Genomic DNA, 27,600 nt, shown 5'->3' on the forward strand with positions numbered 1-27,600 from the left:
CTTGACAGGGGCCTCTAGGTGTTCGCACAGTTGATCGTAGCCCCCTGTCGGGAAGGAATTGATCATGGAAAAAGAGAACGACATATAAGGACTTCTCCTGGTAGGGACGAAAGTTGTCGCACAAGCGGCCACCGTCCTTGTCAGGAGGGCCTTAGGGTAAAAGAACAACATCGGCCTTCTCCTGGCAGGGACTCAAGATGTCGCACAAGCGACCGTAGCCCTTGTCAGGTTGCAGCCGGTGTTGCTGCAAGCCCTGTGCATTCCCGAGAGAGGAGTCCCCCGGTCGCGCACTCTTCTCCGAATAAAACTCAACCAGAATTAGGTGATGTTTCGGACTCTGAAGAAAACAAGGGGGCAGGTCTTTCTGATTATAAGACACTAGCAGCCCTCTTGTTAAAAGAATTTGGAGAGTCTCTGAGTCCTGCTGCCCCTCCTTCTCCTCGGTCTTTATTTTCGATTAAGAAGGCTGCGAAGTCCTCCTCTTTCTTGAAGATGCAACCGACCATTTCAATGAAGAGGCTTTGCAGTCGGTCGGGAATTGGCTTAAAACCAAGGAGGAGGCGGGGAAGACTGTGTTTACCTGTCCCCCTTCCAGGCTATCAGGGAAGAGAGGGATTTGGTATAGCACAGGGGAATCTATGGGACTTTCTCTTCCCTCATCTGCTGAAGCGGACTTCTCGACCTTGGTGGATTCGGCAAGGAGGCATGCACTTCCAGCAGCCAAAACAAGCTGGACAATGTCTGAAATGGACCATCTCCTCAAGGGAATATTCCATGTCTTGGAAGTTTTTAACTTCCTAGATTGGTCCCTTGGGGCTTTGGCCAACAAGACTCAAGACCCTCAGTTTTTGGAACCAGAAGTCTTGCATAGTGTTTTGGCATGCATGGACAAGGCAGTGCAGGACGGATCGGCTGAAGTGGCATCCTTGTTCGGGACAGGAGTATTAAAGAAGAGGGCTGTCTTTGGTTCTTTTCTTACCAAAGCAGTCTCTCCAGTACAGAGGGCTTCTCTTTTATACGCCCCTCTGTCTAAACAGCTGTTTCCTTCTCAGTTGGTAAAGGACATTTCCCATACGCTTACTGAGAAGGCAACACAGGATTTGCTGGTACATTCTGCTAAGAAGCCTAGGCCAGCTGCTTCTGTTTCGAAGAGGGAGTCAACACCTGCCCAACAGCCCTTTCGAGGTAGAGCTTTTAGCCGAGCCCCAAGGAAGAGAGGAGGAGAGAAAAGAGGAGATCTTCCATTAGAGTTCCAAAGAAGAACGCAAAATGAGATTCCAGTCCTCCAATCACCAGTAGGGGCCAGACTTCTGGGATTCTCGGAAGCATGGGCTTCAATGAAAGCAGATTCTTGGTCCCTACAAGTGCTGAGGAAAGGATACCTCATCCCCTTCAAGAACAGACCTCCATGACGACGACTCCGAGGGAGCTGTCGGCGAGATACAAGGACCCTGTAAAGAGAGAGATCCTTCTTGGACTGGTGCAGCAAATGTTGGAGAAGGAGGCCATCGAGGTAGTACAGGATCCGCACTCCCGAGGTTTTTACAATCGCCTATTTTTGGTGCCGAAAGCCTCGGGGGGGGTGGAGGCCTGTCCTGGACGTGAGTGCATTGAATCGCTTCGTGGAGAAGACAAAGTTCTCCATGGAGACATCCAACTCGGTTCTCTCTGCCCTTCGTCCAGGAGATTGGATGGTCTCCCTCGACCTGCAAGATGCATACTTTCACGTCCCCCTGCATCATTCGTCGAAGAAATATCTTCGATTCATGGTACAGGGAAGGATTTATCAGTTCAGGGCTTTGTGTTTCGGCCTCTCGACGGCTCCTCAGGTGTTTACAGCGTTGATGAGAAACGTAGCAAGATGGCTACATCTGAAGGGGTAAGGATATCTCTTTACCTAGACGATTGGCTTATAAGAGCGCAGACAAGACAAAAGTGCTTGGAGGACTTGGAGATAGCGCTTCAGTTGACCAGATCTCTCGGATTGCTCGTAAACCTCGAGAAGTCTCACACAGTCCTCAGTCAGACTATCGTCTATCTGGGGGATTTCGGATGGATTCTCGGGGTTTTCGAGCGTATCCATCCCAGGAAAGAATCTCGAAAGGGTTGGAGAAAATCTCGGTCTTCCTAGAGAAAGAACGAAGATCAGCGAGGGAATGGCTCAGTCTTCTGGGCACTCTTTCCTCGCTGGAGCAGTTCATCTCTCTAGGGAGACTGAATCTGAGACCCTTGCAGTTCCATCTCAGAGGGAGTTGGAACAGAAGAAAAGGAGATCTTTTGGATACCTTTCCTATAGGAGAGAGTATCAAAAACCACTTACGATGGTGGTTAGGACCACTGACAAGAAACGAAGGAGTGTCCTTGGCCCTTCAGAACCCTCACCTAGTGTTATTCTCAGACGCTTCGGACACGGGGTGGGGAGCAACACTAGGGACGAAGGAAGTGTCAGGCAGTTGGACAGAAGAACAGAAGGCCTGGCACAGAAATGTAAAGGAACTCTTAGCAGTGCACTTAGCACTGCAGGTTTTCGAGAACGAAGTCAGAGGCATGGTGGTCCAAGTCAACTCGGACAACACCACGGCTCTGGCTTATATAAGAAAACAAGGGGGGACACACTCTTTCTCCCTTTACCAACTAGCAAGGGATCTGTTGATATGGACAGAAGAAAGAGGGATTCGACTCCTGACGAGGTTCGTTCAAGGAGGAAAGAATATAAGAGCAGACAGACGGAGCAGGAAAAACCAGGTCCTTCCAACAGAGTGGACCCTTCATTCACAAGTCTGCCAGCAACTATGGTCTCTTTGGGGGAAGCCGCAAGGGGGAACCTGTTTGCTAACGTTTCTGATCCAGAGGATGGAGGAATTTTGCTGCGCTGGGGGACGATCCCAGAGCCCTATCCATAGATGCCATGCTCATGGATTGGGCAGAGTACTTACGTTTTCATCTACAGTAGAATGGTTCAAACGTTTGCCTACAGAGTCTTTGGTATGCGATGACGGCTCGAAATGCTTCCCAGAAGGTGTTCAGAGGGATACAATAAAGAGCTAGAAATCAGGAGTACTCCCAATTTCAGCTCGGAGTCTCCTTCGACTTCCAGGCTTCTTCCCTTCCTTCGGGCAAGGATAGGGAAGATTCTGCAACGAGACACCCCTTCAACATGTAAGAAGAGATCTCGTGAGCACGGAAGTATTCAAGAAGGACCCTCCTCGGAGGAAGACTTATCTCTCGTACGGTTAGATATGTTATCGTCTACTGGATGTAGCTGATTACAATCACCTCCCCTTACCAGAAGAGTCCAAACGCTCAAAGTGAAAGAATTTTCTTCCACCATTCTCCAGTCTCCTGATAAACGATTGTGGATGTTAAGGACTTTCGGACAATGTAGCGCCAATCAGCGCCCAAAATACCAGAACAGGCGTAAAGACGCCAGAGGAAGACAGTCCAAATAAACACTGTCATTGTCTGATGAGGAGAAGGAGCGTGCCTCCAGCCTGGCGCAGATGCGCTAGAGGCAAATAATTCGGAAAAAGTGTCCGATGTGGGCATCGCCAGTTTCCTCGAGACTCTTTAACAAGCTCGAAGCTCCAGCAAGTAGGGAGAAGTCAGCCAGGCGCCAGGCTCCAGGCAGGCGCAAGGCGCTAGCCGGGCGCCAGGCAACCAACATGCGCCAGCCAAGCGCGAGGCGTCAGACAGGCGCGAGGCGCCAGCCAGGCGCGAGGAGCCAGCCAGGCACAAGCCAGGCTCTAGGCTTCATCCAGAAGAGATCAATTTCAAAGTGTGATCTCTAAAGCACTTCTTAAGTAACTTGATGATTCCTTCAAACAGCTGAGAATTAAAAGCGCTTGAAGTGCGAGCTTTTAACAATTCTTGTTCTTTCCATAACAATATGTCGTGAGAGACATATTAGCTGTAATTTACGGGAGATGCAACTCTGTGTTGTCTTCTCTTTGCACGAAGGAGGTCAAGTTGACCTATGAGAGATCCTTCTCTCTTGGTTACGTGTCTACGGATACGTTGCTGGGATAGGGAGCCGACACTGATCCTTAACTAGTGAGTTAAAAATTTTATTTTAACATAAGTATACTATTTTCTTTGGGTTATTTGAAATGAGTTGGGGATAGCTCTTTCAAATTAAGCACCAAACCCTCGTGTTTTTAGGATCAGGTGATCGGGATCGGTGTTGTGCTCCTTAATTATGCCAGTAGGCATAGGTGTTTTGTCATGTAAGTGGATAGGACCCCTTTGACAAATAACCATTAGATTCTGTCAAGTAAGTGGATAAGACCCCATTGACAGATCTACAAGAACTCTTAGCCATAGGTCACATCCTCGCTGAGGCTCTTGAGACGAAGCAGACTCCTAGCAATAGCTAGGAGGTCAACCCTTCGTCTAAACACATAGGAACCAAGGTTTTATTTATTTATTACCTACAACGTATGTGTTTACCTGTCTAATCAGTAACTAGCTGTCTCTTACCCACCGCCAAAGGTGCCAATCAGCTAAGTATATATCTGACAGGGAAGTTGAATGTATGAAAATGATATTGTTATTGTACATAAAGAATTTCATACATACTTACCTGGCAGATATATACGATTGAATGGCCCACCCAGCCTCCCCTCAGGAGACAGGTGGAAGAGAAAAATCTGTCCTTAGAAGGTAATAGTTCTATTCCTGCCACCCAGCGGCAGGCCGGTAGATCACCTGACCTACCTACCTGTAGCGTGTGCCGCGAAATTCGAATTTCTATCGGGGACGACGGAGTCTATAGCTAAGTATATATCTGCCAGGTAAGTATGTATGAAACTTTATTGTACAATAACAATATCATTTCCTTCTTTACTTAGGGGAGTAAGAAGAGAGTACCATCATAAGCTGGCAAACTCCCAGTTGGTTAATAGTACTTACCTCCCACCAAGAGTAAGTCTATCCTAATGTTAAGACCGAAGGTTTGTTTCGTATATGAACAAATGACAAATTTGTTAACTAATTTGTATTTTTCATAACTTACAAACCTGAGGTCTTAACATACAAAGGCCCACCTCTAACCACCCCTCTATCAACTAACCTGGGTTGGAAGAATAACTAACGGGGTCACAAGTTAATAGGGGTATGTGGGTGGCCCCACATGTCTCGTGACCAAGCACAGATGCCAATAGTCCCTTGCGTACACAATTATTTTAAACTTTACCGGTTTCCAGCTGGCGCTGAGTATTTATCCTAATGTTAAGACCTCAGGTTTTTAAGTTATGAAAAATACAAATTAGTTACAAATTTGTCATTTTTAGGCATCAGTTAGTCTCCATGTTGGCTTTGGTAGATGCAAAAGTCAATATAATTTACTTTTTAAAAGATTTATGTAATCCAGTATTATCCTGAAAGAAGCATGCTTTAAAACTTTTTGCATGTAGGTAATTTTCCTGACTTTTTTTTTTTCAGTGATGGCCTTATACCCTCAGACGACATGTTTCTACAAAGCCATTATTAATCGCCTGCCTACATTGGCAACAGAGGAGTATGAAGTGCTGTTTGAGGATCCTTCTTATGCTGATGGTTATTCACCACCTCTGATGGTTGCTCAGAGATATGTGATTCAGATAAAAGAAGTTAAAAAGAAATCTTGATCTACCTCTGTTGATGAAGAGGAGTCATGCTCTTGATTTAATTTAGTTTTTCATAGGTTTGTATTTTCCAGATGTTGTGTTGGTAATTTGCTGTCTTTTTCAGGAGTTTCCTTCAAAGACAACTGTCTTGGTATCATACATTTAACATTCTTTTGGTACTTTCAAGTTGTCTGCAAGGTATATTCTCTTTGCAAATGGAAGTTGTAAAGAGATGTATTGAAATGCTTTTCTTTAAGATTACAGAAACAACAGGAATAGTGCAATATTGAATTATACGTAATAAAAATGGGTGACAGCTGTTTTCCATCAAAAAATTCTATTAGATAGAATAAGAATCTGTTGCTTCATTTCTTGCCTTATAAACTCATTTTTTAATTTGTTTATTGACAAAACCAACTTTTTTGCCCACAAGCATTGCTTTTGCAAGAAATATTGCTAATGACTGGAGCATTTGTGCTGCCTCTCTTGTGACTTCCTGTATGTACATATCAAAGATCAGTGAATGTGGGTTGCACTAGATGGAGTCTGAAGATTTGTTTAGATTTTAGTACATAATTTAAAGTATTACAGACTCAGGAGGAGGAGAGACATTTTCAGATATGTTAATTGAAGTGTAACTGTTGCAGAAGACTATAGTGTATCATAATAGCAACAGAATTGGAAAATGTGAATTTCTAGTGTTTAGTCTTCCTTGCCTACCAAACAAGAAATTTAAAGATAATTATTTTTTTTAATATGGTAGCTTGACATTTTATTGTAATTAAATGTATATAAACTTGACATATATAACATTTTATTTTAAATTCAGCTAAAGTGTGCCTGGTGATTTAGGAAATGTAGGATTAGTTGATAAGATTTGAAGATCTCATCATGTATGTATTTTTTATATTTTATTATTTATAATAATATGAATTCATCACCAACTACTCTCAGCCAGTAAGCACATAAACTGAATGGCTCAATTGCATAGCCACCACAAAGCTTTATAGCAAATATAAGTATTTGCTATGAACAGATTGCATAACTTGATTTTAAAATTTTGGGACAGAAGTTGTTACATCTTTTATACCCAGTATGATATTAGTCATTTGGGATCATGAAAAGTGATAACTCTTCCTATGAGAGAAGTAAGTTAAGGTGTTTTTAACATTGATTGGCCAAAGCGTGAGACAACAAATACCATGCCTCTTTATAAGTAGTATGCAAAATGTATTTGGATATAGTCAAATAAATTCATCTAATAATGATCTTAGACATACTACTGTCTACAGTGTGCCATTAATGGCACACTGTTGATAGTACTGAAAGTTTTCTACAGCTTTCTTGAGGCTTCTAGTTGCATTGTTTTCTGCCTTTCCTTTCTCCTGTTCTGATAGTATATATCTTCTTTGATTTTACTTTTCTCCAATTTCCATTTGTCATTCAAGAAAAATCTAATAGATGGATACAACTGTGACTTTGTGTTCTCTTTAATCTGTTTTATAATAATAATGATAATCTCTCTACTTATGTTGCTACAATAAGTATCCAGTAAACTAGCATTGTGAATGTAAGATTTACTGTAACTGCCAGAATACTTTTATTAATTAGATAAGAAAAGAAAATGTAATAGTATCACTTACTGGTAAAGATGTCCTTAACATGATACCATATGCAGACTTAAACCCTTTAACTTACTGTTTCAAAATGAACCCATTTTGATTAGGATGACATCTGTCATTTTTTTTTTTTTTAATTTTGTCATGTCATTTTTCTTGAGGTTTTCCATTTTTAAAGATGAGTACTAAAAATAACAGACATTTATCATCAAATTGACATGAAAACCAAATTTGTACACTTAGATATAGAATTACAGTGAGAAATTTAAGAAAAATGTTGCTATGTCCATAATTGGTCAGTGTGGTTTGCCACAAAACTTTTGGAAGCCACAAATCTCAGAAGAATAAATAATGTTTTATCTGACATTCAAGCAGTAGCCATTACTAAGTCATGGAAATGAGTCAAAGAATAAATACTATGTCTGGTCATGAGAAGGATATTTTTCTTGCCACAAATAGGTATTAATACACCAACTACTACGTAATTACTGTAGTTATGGGTATTGTATACAAAAGTAAATTTTTATATATGAGAGTCAGGCCCAATCTTGTATGTTTTTAGGTTTAATGTTTTCGGAATAAACATGAAAAATTTATTTTGTGTTGCTCAAGCCAACATCAATTGTTTAGTCAAGATATTTTACAGAAATAACATTGATAATAGAGGTTTCTGCAATAATTGATTGTTTAGTCTTGACGTTATGTATGTCTGGATTTTCCCATCAGTTAACACAACTTTCTTGACATTTAACTGGAGATTACTTTTGCCAAGTTTCACTTTTGGCAAACATTTTAAATAAAAGTGGCAACATGACTAGTTATTGCAAGGGAGGATGTTTTTCTTCATATTGCTTTATAGGGAACAGTCCAAACCAACAAATCATATTGTTCCATTTTCACATTAGACGAGAATGAAATACCAAGTTCAAAGGAAGCTACCGGTCTATTGTCCTTTGTTTAAAAAATGATATAAAAAGTCTTATCCCAACTATTTTATTACCTGAGATACAAAGTAAGTAGAAATGAAACAGTACATGCAGAAAAAACTACTGAATGACACACAGCGTACATTTCTTTAATATGAATAAAATAAAAGGGTTAGCAACTCCAGTCTACTGTTGTAAGTGTAATCAAAGGTACTGATATTTTTTTCTGAATTGAAGGGCAGGGAGAAATCGAAGACCTTCAAACCAGCAGGAACAAGGTGTGATCTCACTTGAGTGCATTTGTACTTAAACTTCCGCTGGACGATCATGTAGTACTGGTACCTCTTGTAGACCCTACATGAAAAATTATTTTAGTCAAAGTGGTTCTTGGGAATGTGTTGATATGGAACTTAATGTTTGTGCCCATAAAATTTGATGAATGTAAAGAAAACATTTATACTGGTCAGAAATCAGCATGTGTTAATTAACCATTAAGAGCAGTCAGCTGTCCATCAAGGGTGGCCACTGGACAGATGATTTAGTACAAGTATCTTCCAGTGCCATGCTTTTTATCCAGGGTCAGGATTCACTCACATGCTGATATTACCCCAGACTGTAAGTCTTCGGATGAAAATCAGCACAATTACTAATTACTAATGGCAGATGTGTCTTTCTGTATAGAGGAATGGGAAAGACTAGGAAGACCTGGGGATCAGCTATAAATATTTATAGCCTCAGAATTAAAAATTTTCTGTCTTGATTGACTTTAGGCTCTCGACTTTCCATTTTGGCTCTCCATTTCCATTTGTCTCCCACTGATACTTGTTTGATGGTTATATCTTCTGTTCTGGGAGCCTTCTCTTATTGGAAACCAGCCAGTGTTGCTAGGAAGCAACCTTCTGCTGTGTCTACTGACTTCCAGATATGATTAATAGTTCATTTCTTCATCCATCATCATTGAGAGCTCACAAAACTTTTTCTAATGGAACTGCATGGTTTTAAATGAATTTTGTGGAATCATGTTATGGTATGAATGACAAAGGATAGGAATATATGTGTGAAGGCTACTTCCTTCTCACAAAGATTAATTAAGCAAGGATTGCACTTTCCTCCATATAAGCATATAACTCACAAAATACATTTAAAAAGACTTTACTATGTATATGTTAAATATAACCACAATTCATTTAAAGATTTAAAATGCATTTTTTTCTGGCTGGATCTGTAGGGTAGTGCTTGCTGTTGTTGGTAAGCACTTAGTTCCATTGTCAGTTGTCACCTCTACTTCAGGCAGGATTTCAGTCATGTGATTGAAGTATTAAGGGCAATATTTTGGTTAGGAAACAAGGGCTACTTAAATTTTATACATATTGTGATTGAATTCTATACAGGACCAGTGTTACACACAACAAAAAAAAGTAACTTACTGCTCGTCGTAGCCTGATATTTTCCATCATTTGATTCAGATCATCGTTCCATTCAATAACCTCTGGGTTTACAATATTCAGCCTCAGATTAATCAGTATAATTCGTTCCCTGGAATAATAATTATAATGATAGTGCCTTAAATACACAGTTTGCAGGCTTAGTACTCTAAGGAAATTATGAACAGTATCTTTCTCATTGCTACATACATCAGATTACATAAAGTTAACACTGTACTTACATCATTTTCTGCTCAACCTCCAAGACAGTCTCCGCGATTGGTGACATGTAAGTCGGCATGTTCTCCTTTAAACCGGGTTCATTATGTTCTGGCTATGTGATACAAGTTGGGGAGATTAGATTGTATCTCAAAATAAAAACATGGAAGTTAGCATTAATATTATTACCATTAGCACTGAAATAGTGATTTTGTTATTGCTAATGTGTACGAAATTCCATAAGGTGAAGGTTCTTATTTACATATTTTGTTACATTGGCCTATTTTGTCATTGAACAGTATGCACATGAAACAGTCTTGACTTAGTAAGAGTTATTGAGGCCAATTCATATGACCCTATTACATAAAAATCCTTTTACAAAGTTTTCCATATATTTTTCCCAGTTACATATATTTCAGTTTGTAGCTGTACTACAAAGTCTTCCCATATATTTTTCCCTGTTATATTTCACTTCGTAGCTGTACTTTTCAGTCATTTCAATGTCATTCATAACTAATTGTTGTCTTCTCCCAATTCTTGCTTTCACATCTTGACCAAATTGAAATGGTTAATACCCCTGGCTGGCATTTTCATTTATGTACTATACCAAAATGCCATAATTTTAATATAAAATATTCTTCACATTGAGACTTGTATCAAAATAATTTCAAAATATGTAAAGTACAGATTGGTCCTTAAAAAGGGACCAGAAAGGTTTTGTGAATGATTGAAGAAGTGCCATAACTTATGAACACCATAAACAATTGCCGCGAGTACAGTCGACCCCCTCCTATTCGCGGTTCCGGATTCACAGACACACCAACTCTTGGATTTCTCTATGGAACATATGTACACATTATTTGCAGAAAATTCGCCTATTTACAGTCTTTTTCAATAAGAAATATTCAGTAATTAATGTGTTTTCATATTATTTCATGACTAAATACACGTTTTGTGATAAAACTATCAAAATAGGCATTTCTAAGCATTTTTAGAGGGGTTTTAGGTATTCGTGGATTTTAGCCATTTGCAGGGGTTTGTGATATACATCCCTCGCACATACAGGGGTTCGATTATAATACATGGATCTATGTGTGGAATTTATTTTGAAATATTAGTAGGAGCTTCAGTTTCTTAGTCATTTTTATTTACGTTTTTCTGAAAAACTTGCGCTGTAAAACTATTTTAAAGGTTTTATGGGAGATATTTTCTCTTTTTGATTACTGAGTAAACTACTAGTGATTATTTTAAAGTTATTGGGCTATACCATTTCTGGATGAATTTAATCATAATTAGAATGGCACTTATGTACCATAAAAAGATTGCTATGATATAATAGAGGGTTGATATAGTTAGTCCCAGACCCTGAAGGCTTTTGTACTACCACAAAGTTCAGACTGGTAAGGTACCTGGTGAGAAAGGCTAGCCATGGGCTGGACAGTTTCATGTTTGAATATTGAGTCTGTTTCCTATAAGTTATGTGCTTCACTAAGCTAAGTAACAGTTCCCCACTGAAGAAAACAACACATGGTATATCCTCCATTGATTCAGCACATAGGTTTTGAACTGGATAAAACTAATTTTAGATCCTTCACATAGCCAAGTGCAGGTTCACTGAAGAAATCAACATTTATGTGGTCTGTCCTCTGCTTGTTTAAGAGGTATAAAACAGAAAACAGTTTTACTGTGCTATTTTCACTGGGCCAAATGTAGGTTCTCCACTGTAGAAACGTCATATTGGTTGTCAAGCTTAATCTATCTTGTATATGTATTAATTATATAGCAATGAACACACACACACAATCTTCTCAGCTGAGTATGGTCCACCTGTTTCTCTCACAAAATCAAGGAACATTGTGCCCAGCAGAGGTAGGTTTGCCAAAAACTACTGTGTGCCACTTGACAGATGGCACTGTGCCATGAAGCAATGCCAAACTTTGCTGTGAACTTCCTGTGTTGCACAACTGCAAAGAATTACTTAATTCTTGATTATGACTTTCTGCACAATTTTTTGGCAATGAAATAGACAGCTGAAGTATTTTGTTTTCCAATTTTATCTTATTAATTTGCTATTTTTGGATTGTTTTCTTTTTAAAGTTATTTTTGTTGTCTTAATTACTTTTTGCACAGTTTAGCATGAGGGAAATAGAGATAACAAAACAGTTTTGCAGGTTTGCTGGTAAATTTATTTATGCATAATTTATCACAAAGAAAGATGACAAAAAGGGTGAAAACTGTGCTTTGTTCATTAATTCAAGTTTGTAATCTCATAAATTCATTGCTTCAAAGTACTGTGATGCCCAAGGCATTATGGGAGCTCCCAAATACCTTGTGAGTAAGTGCAGATGCCAATAGTCCCTGGATCACACAAGGTTTTTATTAATTTTACCGGGTTTCCAGCTGGCGCTAGAAGATTATCATAATGTTGTTAGTTATGAAAAGTACAAATTGATGAAAAATTTGTAATTTTTGTGTATTAATGACAAGAAGAGACTTAAAAGAATTTTGTAGATAAATTTATTTTTTATATTAGATTTATCACTTTTTGACACAGCATTCACATACTACTTTATTTTGAGGTTGTTTATAGTTTTTGCAAAATTTATTGAAAAATACTTAGGGAGATAGCCAACATGTTTTCTTTTATGAAGCTTATCTTTTTATTTCACAATATTTTGTTTACAATTCATTTTAAAGTTAATTTGCTTAAGAAAAACTGGTCACAAAAATTCAGTATAGTACAACCAGACACAGGCTCACCATGTGCTTACATGTATTCGAGTTAATATGCATAGGCATATTTATGCAAGTTATGTGTATACTTGTGTTTATTTCCATGTAAATGGGTACATGAATGAGAGAGAGATGCTCATTCCCTTCTTATCAAACTTTAATGTATTTATAGTAACATTTCTAACTTCCTCCTCACTTAAACATACTATACATATATTCACCCTTACTTCCACCAGGTTATGATCAGAAGGACCTAAAATCTATCATCTTTTCCATATTACACCATTCCACTTGTTTCTTTATGCTCAGTGGTGTTGTTAAAAGTCTTTAATACAAAAGGCCCTTGAGAAATTCTGTCACTCCTCTTTTTTGTGCTTTATCTTCCAAGTATCTCCACTCATCTGCAGTAAGTGTTCCCTTGGAATTCACATAAAAATGATGCGTACTTTACCAAGATTTGTTTGATATTTATACATTTGTTAGGGCATTTCCACCATGTGAAATATTTTCAAAGACTGAAGCAAACGTTATAGTTCAGTTTGTCCCAAGTGAACAAAGCTGTATGGAAATGAAGCTATAAATTATCATTATCATCTGTAGAATTTTATTAAATGAATTTAATATTTGCAGTGTAGTCACAATAGTGTAAGTAGAAAAAATTACTCTATTTTTAAGTTTATATTTTTGTAATGACCGCAAGCTGGATAACAAAGAAGAGTTGACTGAAGTGCTAACGACTCGGCCAAGTGTAAGGGTAAAATTTAGGGTTAACAGTATTTGAAGCAAACCTTTGCCGATTAGTGCAAGAAAAAATTACCTGAGGCTTGTAAGCATGTAGAGTGTTTAGGAGATCTATCAAATAATAGGAATAATAAGCAAGGATGGAACACATTCAAAAGCATCAAACGATCTGACGAGCATTACGGTTTGTTCCAGGGATGGACTGAAGAGTTGGAATTGTGCCCATTATTTTTCAGTGACCTGATTCCAGTAAATAGAGGTTGGTTGCGCATAGTTTCAGTACCTGTCTTTTTCTAAAAGAAAAGAAAAATTGATTGCTAAGAAAAATAAGAACCATTAGTAAAGCAGTTATATAAAGAATATACATAATTGGAATTATATATTATAGTTTGTGTTATTATTATTATTGTTGTTGTATTTGTAATTCAGTTATAGAAATAAGAAAATATGATTTGGAATGAAGAAATTAAATTTACGTAAAAATGGGAAAACTATACAGCATATTAATTACGTATAAAAACTTACTGAATTGAAAATTAGAATACACGTATCATACAAATTGAAAACTGTTTATGCTTTTTTATATTGAATACTTATATATAGAAAATATTGTACGTAGAATAAAAGTGATCAATTTATATCTCAATATTATTAAAGTTTGTCTTTAAGTAAATTACCATATAAAAGTTTACTGCACTGTGATATTAAAGGTTTCTAGGGAGAAAAAAATTATTTGACAAAAAGTACAAAATTGTTGGATTACTACATTAAACACTTTTAACACAAAGTAAATATAGGGACCAACCTTTCTGCTTTTGCTTAGGCTCGTTCCAAGATTGAACTTCAACTGTCCCGAAAATGAGGTAGATTATACAACATATCACGTACGTTAGGGCAGATATTCCAAATACTGTACGCCAAGCACTTAGTGTTTGCTGAGAATGACAGTCGTAGAAGAAAGAAATAATATTATTCAATAACAGATAAGATTACAGTGAAAGATTATACTCGTATATGAGCCTTTCTGATCATCAGATACCAGTTTATCAGAATTTCTTCCTCATGAATTTTAATAGTACAGTTTTTTCAAGGTCATATTTATTTTAGGATTAATGCATGTCAGACAATTCTTTTAAATCAAATAAGAATTGTCAAGTACAGATTAGCTTAGCTTATAAGTTTTGTGGGATCAATGTTTGCCCTGGGATATCTTGAATGCTCAAGTGTGAAGTTACTGTCTGGTCTTTTTTACTTATCAAGTTATGCCTCTAATGAGAAGACCAGACCAACAAAGTATCTGATAATCTGAGGGCTACTTTTATATTCCATTAATGTGAGCTATTTTCTCCCCAAGCTAGATATTGATGATCAAGTTTAAGGCAGCACAATGTGATTCTTTTATTTCAAATAGTACAAAATTTTTTAAACATTTGTGAATGTAATAATTTCCTGACTTTTACAAACTTAATATGATTTATTAATTCACAAGTTTTTAATTAGCTACTTTTGCCTTCATTTGACCCACTTTTTGGTAATTTTCTTGGTTTTATCACCAAATGAATTGCAAGAATCCTGCAATTAAGTTTTGGCAAGAAGAAAAGATGAACATATTGGCATTTCAAAGGTATCTCGTTCAACATGCATTAAGTGGCTCCTAAAAGTTAAGAAATTGGATTAAGTCTGCAAAGCTTTTCATTAAGTACTGGTCTTGCATTTTCTTACATTTCCAGCTGTAATAGCCCCTGTGATGGAGGGAGCTAATATCCCAGCCACAGAGCCAATTGAGTTGGTTATGCTTTTCAGTAGTGCCGTCAAATTGGGCGCAATTTCCTGCTCGGTGATGTCTGCCCCGCTGTTAGAGGCAGAGTTTAACCCAACGGAAATACAGAGGCAAGCGACTGCTAGTGTAGAGTTGCAGTCCGCAAAACAGATAGTGATTAGGGCTAATGCAGGACCAAACATAGCTGAGGAAGAAAAGAAGGATTTGATTCTTTTTTGGTGGCTACTTTTCATCACAGTTTTTGGGATAGTTACTTTTGAATGAAGGAACAAAAATAAAGACAAACCAGTAATCCAAATCTGTCGTTCTGTTGGGCAAAGGAAGATGTCAAACAGTATGGAGAAAGAGGCATCATTACCTTATTAATGATGGGAATTATTCCTAAATTGAACAACCACTTGAAAAATTCTAGCTACAAACTTCTATAAATCATGTGCAATTTATCACTGAATTAGGGGTGTGGCCTTTTTTTCCTTCATGTTTCTATTAAATGCATAGTAGTATAAATTTTTTTTTATCTGTTTATTTTGTAACCATTTTATTATTATTTCCATTCAGTTTTTAACTGCTCACATATGAGCATCCTATTGCATAGAAACTTGTATTACAAGTTAAAAGACTTTTTGCTTATGTATATATGAATGTTCTCATATTTTGACCAACACCAGTACTGTCAACAAAGAATCTAGTCTTTTAGGTATCATTTTATATCAAAATTCCTAAAGGTTTTACCTATACTGCTGGATAGCTTGCGAACTTGTATTATGGAGAGTGCATTTTTTCTGAGGAGAAAACTGGCAAACTGTCCCCAGCAGATACTGAAGATAGTTGATATTATGTATGGCAAAGCAGACAATAGGCCATTCTGTAGTGGAGAAAAAAAGTGTTGTGCTCTATTAGAGGCTCACATAAACTTTTTTAGTAAAGTAACGACTTTTACAAGAGTTGATTATGTAAGAAACATTCTCTGAATGAGTGATCTATCCTGTGTAGGTGATCTTTACTGTGCATATTTTAATGGTGCCTATAAATGCTATGTATATGTCATTAATAGAAAAGAGCAGAGGCTATCAATTGCATAATTTTATGCCTGCAAGGAAGGCAAAGTAAAGCTACAAGAGAGGTACATACGTACCTTAATTTTGGCATCATTCTTTCAAAGATTAAACGACAAGTGAGCGTTTAAACTTACGTCTTGTATTCCAAAGTGTTGTATATTTTTGAGGTAGGTGGGTATCTCTGTCAACAGGTTGAAGAACCCAAAGTTGTTCCCCCAAGCCACTGCCATGAGAGACCAGAATGGCAGGGACGTAGCAATCTTGCCCCAAGGAATTTTGATTCTCTGCGCAAATGGAGAATATAATTTTATGATATCATTCATGGATAGTTATCTTGCCCTACATTGCCAGAATCATCATCAAAGCGGCTATTGAATTATTAACATTTGATCACTTCTTACCTTTTCTCCCTTAAGGGTTGATCCTTGTGCTTTAATGTACCTGAGCTCAGTTGCAGATAGAGACGGGTGATTGTCTGGACTGTCATGAATCAACAGTAGCCATGGGATGGTCCAGAGAACCCCAGCGACACCAAACACGTAGAACACAGAAGGCCAGCCGCCCAAAAAGTTAGATCCTATCATTAGACCTCCAAGGGCCATAGAAAGCACTGTCCCTATAGAACTGCCTGTGAAAGAAAACAATACGTTTTTAATTCTGGAATTTTTCACTGCATATTCAAGAGTAAATTTCTTTCAGGAATACCTGGATTGCATGCATATTCTAGAATAAATCTGTATTGGGAAGGGTATTTATTTATAATCAAATGCCTATAAAGTCATTTGTTTATTGAAAGGCTGTTGGTCTTGTGGCCTCCCATCCCATGTGACAGCTCACTTTCATTTCAGTGATTTATTTACTGGACAGTTTGGAGGAGTCCCTTGATCTCAAGGCACTAGGCCTCAGTTGGAAGAATATCTCTATAAAAGCAATTGAGTGGCTTTTGCTGTTTGCAGCATTTTCCATTATTTTGCAGGTGTGTTGGAGCTTTCAATCCCTTATCCTGGTCCTGTGTTGTCAGTTTTGAAGCTGTCTCTTCAAAATGATCAAATATGTTAAAGGTTAAAGTTTGGCAAAGGTCAAATTTGATAAAATACTCATTATGAGTAATAACTCAACATTTAAATGTATAGTTATGACACCAGGTGAGCTGTGCTGGAAGTCAGCAGTCCTCAAATTCCAGAGTTTGGTAACTCTTTCTTTTCTTCTTCAGCCAAGCTTTGGAATGCTCTTCCAGATTCTACTTACCCTGATGTGAACTGCATTATAAAAAGGGCATTAGTTCACTCACCCTGTTGGCACATTTGCTTGTAAAATACCTTGTCTGATGCAGTATTAGTATTTATCCATCCTAGGATTTAAGGACAAGTAGGTATGGTGTGAGGGTACTTTCCATTTTTCTAAAATAAGGTGTTGAAATATTGAGATACCTGTATGTAAAAAAATACTCATGGTAGCGTGTCTTAAAGTGGAGAAACAAATCCAGTCATGTATAGTATGTGCAAATATTCAAAGGTAAATCTGTACAAATGGCTTTCAGGAATCTGGTCAATTCATCCTGAAAAGGGGAATCGAACAGATCCCTGAAAGCGATCTGTACATATTTATCTTTAAAAGATACAGTATGTACATATACATAACTGTGGACTTGTTTCTCCATACCTGTATTTGTAAGGTGAAATCAGAGAAAACAAGAACAGGAGAATGCTTGAGTTTAAGATGCTGTTGTGAATATTTTCCTCCGTAAAAAAACACCACTTCAAGAAGCATTAGCATCAACAGTGCCAATGCTGCTTGAGTGATGTGCTACTTGCTTTGCGGAACACCAAAATTCAAATTCTGTTTAGATACCATGATGCCATACTACCCAAAACCAGAGAGCTGTCACTTACATCATTGTAAGACAGTATTACTTTAATGCAACAACCTAAATCAACTTTACTTTTATTTTTTCACATACATTTTTGTTTATGCTGCTGAGCACTCATTCTTCTTGCTCTCCTTGGTGTGCCAATGTTTTGAGAACTCTGTCTTGTTATTCTCCTGTCAGGGTTTCTAAGTAAATGTTATTATTGTTCTCCCCTACCTGTCAGTATTACTGGGCACATTCTTGATGCTCTACCTTGCCTGCCAGTGTTACTGAGCACATTCCTGGTGCTCTCCATCACCTGTCAGTATTGCTAAATGAACATTCTTGTTGCTCTCTATCACTTGTCAGCATTGCTAAATAAACATTCTTGTTGCTCTCCCTCCCCCATATGTCAGGGTTACTGAGCAGACATTTTTGTCGATACGTAAGTAAACATGCTCGATGCTCTCCCTAGTATATTAGGGTTACTGAGCAATTTTTATGACCATGTCACCTTTTAGTGTTACTGGGTTAAAAAATTTTTTTGTTTTACTTATAATTGATTGAGCAAACAGTCTTGAATCTCCTTAACCTTTAAAACAACATTTTTGTTTTTCTGTTACTTGTAAGTGCTACAGATCAGACATTTCCATCTCTCTCTCACCTGTAAGTGTTATTGAGCAAAGTTTAGCCTTCTCTTGTGGTGGAATCCAGCTGGCCATCAAGAAAAATGTTGCACTCACAAGAGGACCCTGAAAAATAGTCCTTATTTGTGAATCCTTTTAAAATCCTGCTTGTGTTTGAGGTTCGCCTTCTCCTAGTAGCAGTTCTGTATTTTTTTTCTTTACTCATTCATTGAAAAGATTATATTCTTCCTTAGTAAAGCAACCCTTTTTTCAATATTCAGTCAAGCAACTCGGTTGAATAACAGAATCTCTGAATAGACTGACATTACCTGCAGAAGACCAGCAAGAACCCTAACAGCAATAAAGAGTCCTACAGAGATGCGAGCGCACACTGGATTGATAAGGCACAGCAAAGATGATCCCAAGACAGCTATTGCCATAGCCAAACGTCCTCCAAGATACTCTGTTACAATTCCACTGAAGATGTTTGAGACTAAGTACCCGTAGTAGAAGCCTCCAAGGATTAGCCCTTGCGTTGGTTCATCCCACTCAAATTCACCTTCCTGGAAATTGAACAAAGCTACTTAGTTGAAGTTCAGCTCTGTTAGTCTCCTCCTTATTAAAAGAAAAATGCTATTCAGTTTATCTGTGGTGCAGTTTCATCAAAACATACGTTACTTATCCAATTTGAATTTGCCTTCCTGGAGAAAAAATAAAACAGTTAAGTCTACATGTATAAGTCTCATCAGTGCAAGTATTTTTGCCCCACTTAAAGTCACCTTCTTGTGGCAAGAACAAAAGCAGATTAAGTAATTCCTCTGAAATCTGCCTTAATTTGAAGATCAAGGATATTCAGTCTAAATGTTGATGGGGTCTCATCATTTCATTTGTTCTCATCTCACTTCATGTTACCTGTGTGGTAAAAGCTTTAAATTAGTCATTCAAAACAGTTGATGGAGTTCTGTTATTACAGTATAGCTATTTGTCCCATTTTGTTGCCTTTTTTGAAGTTCAGTCTAATAGTTGATAGACTTTTGTCATGTCAGTTGTGCTTGTCTCTCTCCAGAAATAATTTCAGTTTGATGAACAATGTTTAGAATAGACCTTGTTTGGTATCTGATGAACAGTGTGAATTATATTTAAACTTTTCTAACGAATAAAACATTAATTTTGCTTCAAATTATTCATCATTGTAAAAGCCATTAAAAGTAATTGCCCTTCCCCTCAGATACAACCAAGATCTTCTAAGACAATTGATTTAAATCCACTGGTTTCAGAAATGAAAACATGAAAATGAACCCCCAAATCATTGACTTGTAGTAGACTGTAGTTGCTGGTTTTGCCCTTGAAATAAATAGAACAGCTGCTGAGAAAATGCATAAAGAAAGGGTTACTGCTAGGGAAACGGAAAGAGAATGCTCCTCCTACCTACCAAGAAATCTGATCTATCATCATCTGTTATGTTTGGCAAAGGACACACATCGGATACACTTGAGTTGAGCGTGGTCGCATTGGAGGAGTGAGATACCATTGCAACAATGGCAATGCTTAGGCTCACCCTTGACAGGAAGGACACACAGCAAGCTGCGAAGATCATCACGCATAAAGTATGTCGAGCTCCCCACCCTCTGCTCTCTGGTTGGAAAGAAAGGTTAACATTACTTCCCTGATTTTATTGCCCTTAATATTCTTGCCACTTCATTGATATGCCATGTAATGATTCCATAATATTTTTGGCCTTCTTACTAGTCTTGCTATTTCACTGATTTTCTGGGCCTTCCTAAAGGTCATACTACTTCCATGGTTTTCTGGGTCTTCAGATGAGACCTGCTATTTTCATAATTATTCTATCTTTTATGCTAACCTGCCACATCAGTTATTTTCTGTGCAACCTGCTACTTTTGTTACTTTCATCATTATCTGGGCCTTTTTACTTACTATTCCTATTATTTCCATTATTTTCTATGCATTCTTAATTATCCTACTTCTTGGAATATTCTTATTAGTTCTGGTTCCATGATTTACTGGGCCTTTTTACCAGTCCTGCTAGTGATGTGATTTTCTCTGCTTTCTTGCTATTCTTGGTCTACTTCCATGATTTGTTGGTCCTTCCAAACATTTCTGCAATTTCTAGGATTTTCTGGGCTTTTTTTTTTTTTAAAAGGTCCCACTACTTTCATGATTTGTAGGCTTTCCTGCCATTTCTACTACTTTCATGATTTTCATGGTTCTCATACTAGTTTTTGTCCTGCTGTGTCCATCTCCACTGCTGTTCTAATTAACATTTCATATTCTCATTCTCATCACATACCCAAAACCATCTTAGTTTAATTTTCTATATCTCAAAAAACAGTGGTAATATAGGAGAGGGTCAGTACAGGAAATCACTACCCTAGGAACATACATTTCACCCTGAAGCTCAGACCATGGTAATTTAATTTTTTATATTTATATAGTGGCCACTGGGTTGGGAGTGGATGATGGCAAGGCTAAACATTACCCACAGATGCTGTTTAATACACACAAGAGAATTACAGTATGCAAATAAAAATTGCATTTCATTGGAGATTGTCATCATTAAAACATTTTTATATAGAATAAGGTATTATAAAGTTTTTTCTCTTACCAGTAACCAGACTATCATTTTGCTGTTTCTTGATATCAGCGCTGGTCAAGGTAGGAGTAATGTTTACATTGGAATTTGACTCCTCAGTAGTGAATTCAGCCCCTGTAGAAAGATGCACAGAGTTAGTGACATTCTTAATTTATAGTAATGCTCAAATTAAGTTGTTAAGACCTAAGGCATTTTCAATGTTACGATTTTAGCAAAAAAGTAAAAGGAAAAATAAAAATTTGCTTACAACCATTTATGTATCTTACGTAAGTCGACAACAAATGTTTGACCACTAAAATCAGAATAAAAACTCAATAAAAAGAGGGGCAAGTCATAGAATTAAATTTTCAAAAATATACAATACAGTAATGAGTTTTATAGGATAAAATCACTCAAAAGCTTAAAAATGTTAAAAATATTGTCATAATTGCATGGCATTCAGTTATATGCATGGTACAGTTATACATATATTGTTTCAGTGTTCAGTCATCAGTCTTAAATAATATAACTGTACATTAATATACGTAATGTGTGCACAGAAGAAAACCATTTACAAGCTTCAGAATATAAAAAATTTATTGTAGCACATGAGATACTAGTTCCATCATTAGTTCATGGGAGCAAATTAAAATGTGTGCTTGTGTTCATATTACAGTACTACCTTAATTGCAGTGTCTTATTTGCATTGAATTTTTGTCTCGAATAATTAATGCCTTATTTTGAAGAAAGTTCTTAGTATTAGTGCTAATAAGCTTAATGCTGTTCTACTAGAAAAAAGGATATTTGTGATAAAACCCTACGAAAATGGTGAAAACATTACCGCTGCCATTGTTCTTTCCTCTGGCCCATCAAGCACATAGACATCATCACATATCAGGTAGTTACAGTGCTTTACAGCACTCTGTGCTACATACATGTAATTTTGTTTTGGTGTTTTTTACATTTTTTATAATAAGTAGGCATATGTTTTCTATATAAAAAAGAATAGCAAAATAGTTTAATATTGAATGACTTAATGTACAGCATCAATGTACGAGTGACATTATGGGTTCATTTATAAGGGTTTATCGGGTAACCAAGTAATTTTTAAAGGCCTTTTTGGTTCTAGAATGATTTCTACTTCTTAAGTTGTGTGTCTTGGAACGAATTAATGACTGAGTACGACGTATCACTACTATTTGGTCTTATATTCTGTTTTACCTTGCAACCGGTATATAGTATATACAAACTTTTTATTGATATTTTATTAATGGCTATATATGTTCTTTTTATCTTTGAATAAATTTCCAAAGAATATAGAATGGTTGCGCATGTCTTCAATGCATTGCAGCCACTCCCTCATTGGCAGCCCAAAATTGATGGTAGATTTTGAATGAATAGGAGTGATGTGTACTTCTTGTCATATACCTTCTAACCGTGATGATTGACATTTGTGAAAGTTAATATTTCATCAACATGATGTGAATGTTATTGCAAGCAAAGTACTGAGTATGAATAGCAAGAAAATGTGATGTTGATGTTCATGTATCATTTTTCTAAATCCTTGCCCTATAATTTCTTTGGGGCCTACATCAGCAACACATTCACTGTATCCAGCACTGAATGACTTCATAGGTCCCAGGGTATGGCCTTTGGCCTAAATTTTATCCTCTTTTCCATTCCATGCACTGTATCGTTGGTCATTCCAAAGTTAAGTCATGGCTGGAGGAGGGTAGGGTTGTGGGAGATCTCCCATTAACATTGAAAATCACAATTCTAAGAATTTTGTCCTCTCTTTTCTATTTACTAAAGTTTACCAGATCACAAACTGTAATTTCCTTACTCTTCAGTTCATTTCTGCCATTTTACAACAGTATTTAAGGGTTTACCACTAGCACAAAAGAAAGAGGTTCTCTGTCATTTAAGGCTAACTTCCTTCCTAGGGGAAAATACTTTCTTTCTAAGCAATCAACTGTTTTGCAGCAGCACACTAGTGTTTCAAGTCATTCACTGTGTTTTCAGGTAGAAAAACATACATGCATATGTACACCATAAACTAATTCTATGAAATGTCTTGAGACATGTGAAGAGCTAAATTATCCATAGAAAATTCATAACCTTTGTTGTCAATTCCATAATTATCCATGTAGTATATTGTTTATCCCTTGTGATGGGAGAAGTGTTACTGCTTTTGGTAACTGTATCCACACCAAACACATATGTTCAGTCTCCTTTTTACTGATAACTGCTCTCCAAAAGTTAGGTGATTATAATTATCATTTTTTTTTATCAGCAGTTGTTATCATTCTGATAGGGGATGACGACTAAGAATGACATTTGATGAAAGTGTAATGACGATTACCAGTATATATGTTAATTGAGTGAACTTGTAATTTTTGAAGGCTTGAAAGTATTTTTGTTTATACTGTATACATATACTCACACACACACACCTGTCTACTATGGTGCCAGGGGCATTAGTACATGTAGATTCATCCTTGAACTGCAGATTCGGTTATCAACCTTGTGTTGAAAATTCATCCTCTGTTTCATCTAGCTACACAAAAACTCATCCTTTCACCCACATTTACATACACTGCAATTCACTTTTGTTTCACAGTAAACTGGTTCTTTCCCATTTTCTCCACATGCCCAGATCAATGCAAAATAATTACTCAGATCACTGCAAAATAATTACTGTATTCACCTATGATATATTTGTTGTACCATTTTTGTTATTGCTCTACTTTTCATAGTCTTTTTTCTTTACTTTCTTTAGTTCTTTTGATTATACGGTACTCAAGACATATTTGTGTTCGGTGGGAGCTGAATGTATGTTCCATTTTATGGAATCATTGCTTATCAAGAATGAATTGATAGTGTGCAGGAAGGATACAGATGGATGGGTAATTATCTTCTACTGAGCATGCTTCCCACTCTGTCATGAAAGGTCAGATATCCAAAACATTTTCTTCTCCATTGGTGATATGAAAGATGCCACTGGGCTGATTGCTATCCATTTACTAAGGCATTAAATCTACAACAATGATTGCAGCTGCTGATAATAAGAGGAGGTTCCCTAATGATATACAGGCACTCTTCAGTCCTGACAGTCTTGACCTAGGACATTTTGTGGTTACAACGCAGTCCCCCATAAATGATCAAATAACACTTGTTTGACTTCCGACGTTTGTGTCGTTAATACAAATGTCGCGAGGGAACAATTTTTTTGAATGTAGTGGAAAAATATGTCATCACCAAGCATTGCACTGAAGCTGACGCTTTGCTTACGTTCACTTGCACACCGTTCGAGTTTTGTGAACTCTGTGTTGTGTTGTTTCTTTTGTAATTTTGCAGCATTGTGCCCTTAATCATGCCTCCAAAGAGTAAAGGTGACTCTTCATGAAGATGGCAGTGCTTGGAAGAAAAGTAAAGTCAGAGGAGTCATGGATTCCCTGTGTTGTTACCAAGAAACTTGGGAAGAGAAAAAGTTTTAAGTTGCCTCAGCTGCCTCTCTAGACTTGTTTGTCCCAGCATCTCCAACACTTGCGGGTTCTCCTGGCTCTTCCCCCATACCTCAAATACCTTCTGCAGGGCGCTCGTTACCCGACGTCGATTTGTTCGGGGTCTTCCGTTCGTTCGGGGTGGGGCTCGCCCCCACCGCACGAGGGGGAACTCCTCCTACTTACCCGACTTTTGCTTCCACAGGTGCTTCTGCCGTGAGGGATGACCTTGGTCAGATGTGGGCGTCTTTGGGACTGCAGGGCGTGCCGAGTGTCCAGGGGCTGCTTCACTTTTTGGCGGGGTCTGGTGCGGTGACCACGACGACAACCAACTTGTCGACTCCAGGGTATGCCGCCCCTCCTCACCTGGTTTACTTGCCGCATGTGGTGTCTGTCTCACCTACAGCCGCTGTGCAGGGGCCGATCGCCGTACCGAGGGGGGGTGTGCCGCCGCTGCCCGGGTTTGCCGTGCGGCCGCGACCTGACTTCTGCTGCCCCAAGAGCTCATCCCTGGACCTGCCGCCGGTACCCAGATGTCGTTGGCTGACGCTAAGCCTCCTGGTTTACCTGACTTGCCTGCTGTACCTGCCGTACCTGCCGCTACTGCTGTTCCTGCTGCTGGTCCTGCCACTCTTGCCGCTCCTGTCCACGTCGTTCCAGTCCACGGTGTTGCTGCCCCAGATGCAGGTCCTTCCGGACAGGTGCGGCCGGGTCGTGTTGCTTCGGCAATTGCCCCGGCTCCGTCCTGGATGGAGGATCTGACAACTGTCCTGCGAGAGCTGACGAAGAAGAGGAAGGTGTCGTCGTCGTCTTCATCGTCTTCTTCGTCGTCTGCTGCCGCCTCTTCCCCTTCGACTTCTAAGGCTCCCAAGCAAAAGAAGAAGAAGGCTGCCTCCTCCCCCCCTAAGAAGGCTCCTTCGGGAACTTCTAAGGGCCCAGGGTCCTTCTGCTGGTCCTCCTGCTCCTTCGGGAACAGAGCCCGTCTCTCCTTCCGCAAGGAAGAAGAAGACGGGGACCAGAGGGGTACCGGTTAACACTGTTACTTCCTCGCTTGGTGTTGCCAGGTTCCGGCTCGGCCTCTCGTTCGCGAGAGGTTCCGAGTGTACGGTCTCCCGCGGGAGACCGTACAGCCAAAGTTCTGACGCCAGAGTTTGCTCGGCGCCAGGACCGCGGCATGGAGCAGAAGGCTGGTGAGAGTCGCTCAGGTGACTCTCGCTAGACCAGCGATCGCTCTCGTAGCGACCAGCTGGTTCCCAGGGTTGCCGTGACGGTCCTAGACCTACCACGGTCGGAGGCTGGTAAGAGGTCCCCTCGATCACAGGAACCAGCCTCGGCTGGTTCCAGCGGTTCGACGCGCCGTGAGAAATGTTCTCGGTCCAGCCGCTCGCCCCAGGGGAGCGGCACGACCAGGCCTGCAGCTCGATCGCCACCGTTGGCGATCGCCTGCAGTCCCCCAAGCACACCAGTTCTGCCGGTGAGCGAGGGGGGAGCGTCAGGTCTTCCTCTCCTGTTCCTCCAACTTCCTTGGGTTACACCAGGAAGGGCGAGATAACAAGGAGTGATCGTGAGGGGCGTGCCCCCCCCACGATCCCGCCACGACGTCCTACGTGCCAGGCACGGTCCTCGGATCGACCAGGTTGTATGCGCAAGTGGCAGGAGGAGACTGGGAGGGGTCTGCCGCTGTTCCTCCCTCTGAAGGAGGAGGGTCTCGGGAATCGCTCTTGCTGGAGTGGCTTGATGATCCTACTCCTCAAGATGCGAGCACTCCTGACATCCAGAGGAATTTTGCTGAGGTCATTGTGCTGATTCATCAGCACAACGACCTCGAGGAATGATTGCCAGCCGCTGGTCCAGACCACCAGCGGCTGGTCCTGACCAGCAGCCGGTCCAGACCAGCAGCCGGTCCAGACCAGCAACTCGACCATCACCGTAGTTGATGATCATCACAGTCCTCCCAGCCTACCGGTTCTGCTGGTAGGTAGGGAAGGAGCTCATAACAGCTCCCCTGACACATTCCTTGGTCCAGCTTTCTCCACAAGAAGCCGCTGGTCCAGACCTGCAGCTCGATTGCCACCGTTGGTTGGCGATCGCCTGCAGTCCTCCCAGCCTACTAGCATGCTAGTAGGAAAGGTAGGAGCATCAGGGTAGGGGTGCCTGGCAAGGACGGATGACGCTTCCCAGACTCTTGGAGGGACCATCACCGCTGTTCATGTGGCGGTCCGTCTGGACCACGCATTCAAGGTGATGGCTGATCGTACTTGCTCCTCCAACTGCTAGTTCTGCTGGGAAGGCAAGTGAGTGTCCAATTCCTCCCCCATTCCCTCTCTCCTTACGGCTATGAGGGAAAGGGGAGGGATCCTGCAGTGTGTTCTCTGTAGGATTCCACATTGGGGACTGCGTTCCTGGGGGGGACCTTCGGGTCCCACCGGACGCAAGTCCCCGTCATTTGAGAAAGGATCCTGCCCCATCCTCGATTCCTACGGGAATCAGGAGGACCACCATCCGATGATCGGCTGACGAATTCGGTGGGGTTTCGCCGAGTGCTTAGAATTCTTCGGAATTTCTAGTACTCTCAAAGAGTCATTTTTTTTACGATCTGCAGACACTTGGGCGAAACCACAGTCCAGTGTGGGCTAGATGAGAATCCCGGATAATTGTTACTACGATTATCGGGAAACTCGCCGAATGCTCGAATTCCTGGAATTTCTAGCGCTTGGATGAAGCATTGCTGCTGAAGAAAGAATATCTCACAGTAGGCGGCCAACCCTAGGATAGAGAAGAACGGACGGGAACACCCAGTTTGGCTTGAACTATCGTCTTCAGTATTTTGTTATCACCATTGAAGCCTTCCTTCGGGTAAGACTTCTTCACTCTCTTGATTAGAGAATGAAGGGTGTCGGCTTCCTATCCTTATTCTCATTCCTTG

At 39.4% G+C, this 27,600-nt stretch overlaps 2 protein-coding genes across 7 annotated transcripts in view; one reads left to right on the forward strand and one right to left on the reverse strand.

Annotated features, from left to right (window-relative positions):
• LOC135203069 (SAGA-associated factor 29-like) overlaps nt 1-13,615 on the forward strand; it is a 53,709-nt gene extending 40,094 nt beyond the window's left edge. The window contains exons 7-8 of one of the 2 annotated variants that reach the window (XR_010311854.1): nt 5,440-5,680; nt 13,461-13,615. Coding sequence is in view for 1 of the 2 variants with exons in the window: in XM_064232676.1 (XP_064088746.1) it covers nt 5,440-5,624 (185 nt within the window). In the remaining variant the exon portion in view is untranslated. Of the gene's footprint in view, nt 1-5,439; nt 7,819-13,460 lie in introns of those variants that run through there. The other variant, XM_064232676.1, reaches the window with a different exon arrangement.
• LOC135203068 (putative inorganic phosphate cotransporter) lies at nt 7,870-23,410 on the reverse strand. 5 transcript variants are annotated; one of them, XM_064232673.1, is made up of 14 exons: nt 23,290-23,410; nt 21,205-21,306; nt 20,011-20,213; nt 18,908-19,141; nt 18,617-18,704; nt 16,505-16,731; nt 16,238-16,387; nt 15,778-15,910; nt 14,988-15,229; nt 14,071-14,200; nt 11,619-13,558; nt 9,815-9,906; nt 9,576-9,684; nt 7,870-8,502 (listed from the first exon to the last, which is right to left on the reverse strand). In XM_064232673.1, exons 1-11 carry the CDS (start codon nt 23,315-23,317, stop codon nt 13,542-13,544), a joined length of 1,554 nt encoding a protein of 517 aa, XP_064088743.1. In that variant the 5' UTR covers nt 23,318-23,410; the 3' UTR covers nt 7,870-8,502; nt 9,576-9,684; nt 9,815-9,906; nt 11,619-13,541. The 5 variants fall into 5 exon arrangements, with proteins under 5 accessions (XP_064088743.1, XP_064088740.1, XP_064088742.1 ...); XM_064232670.1 differs by having other exon boundaries at nt 11,593-13,558; XM_064232672.1 differs by having other exon boundaries at nt 11,589-13,558.
• Nucleotides 23,411-27,600: the final 4,190 nt, after the last annotated feature.

Source organism: Macrobrachium nipponense, chromosome 33 (assembly GCF_015104395.2).
Source record: "Macrobrachium nipponense isolate FS-2020 chromosome 33, ASM1510439v2, whole genome shotgun sequence".
NCBI lineage: Eukaryota > Metazoa > Arthropoda > Malacostraca > Decapoda > Palaemonidae > Macrobrachium > Macrobrachium nipponense.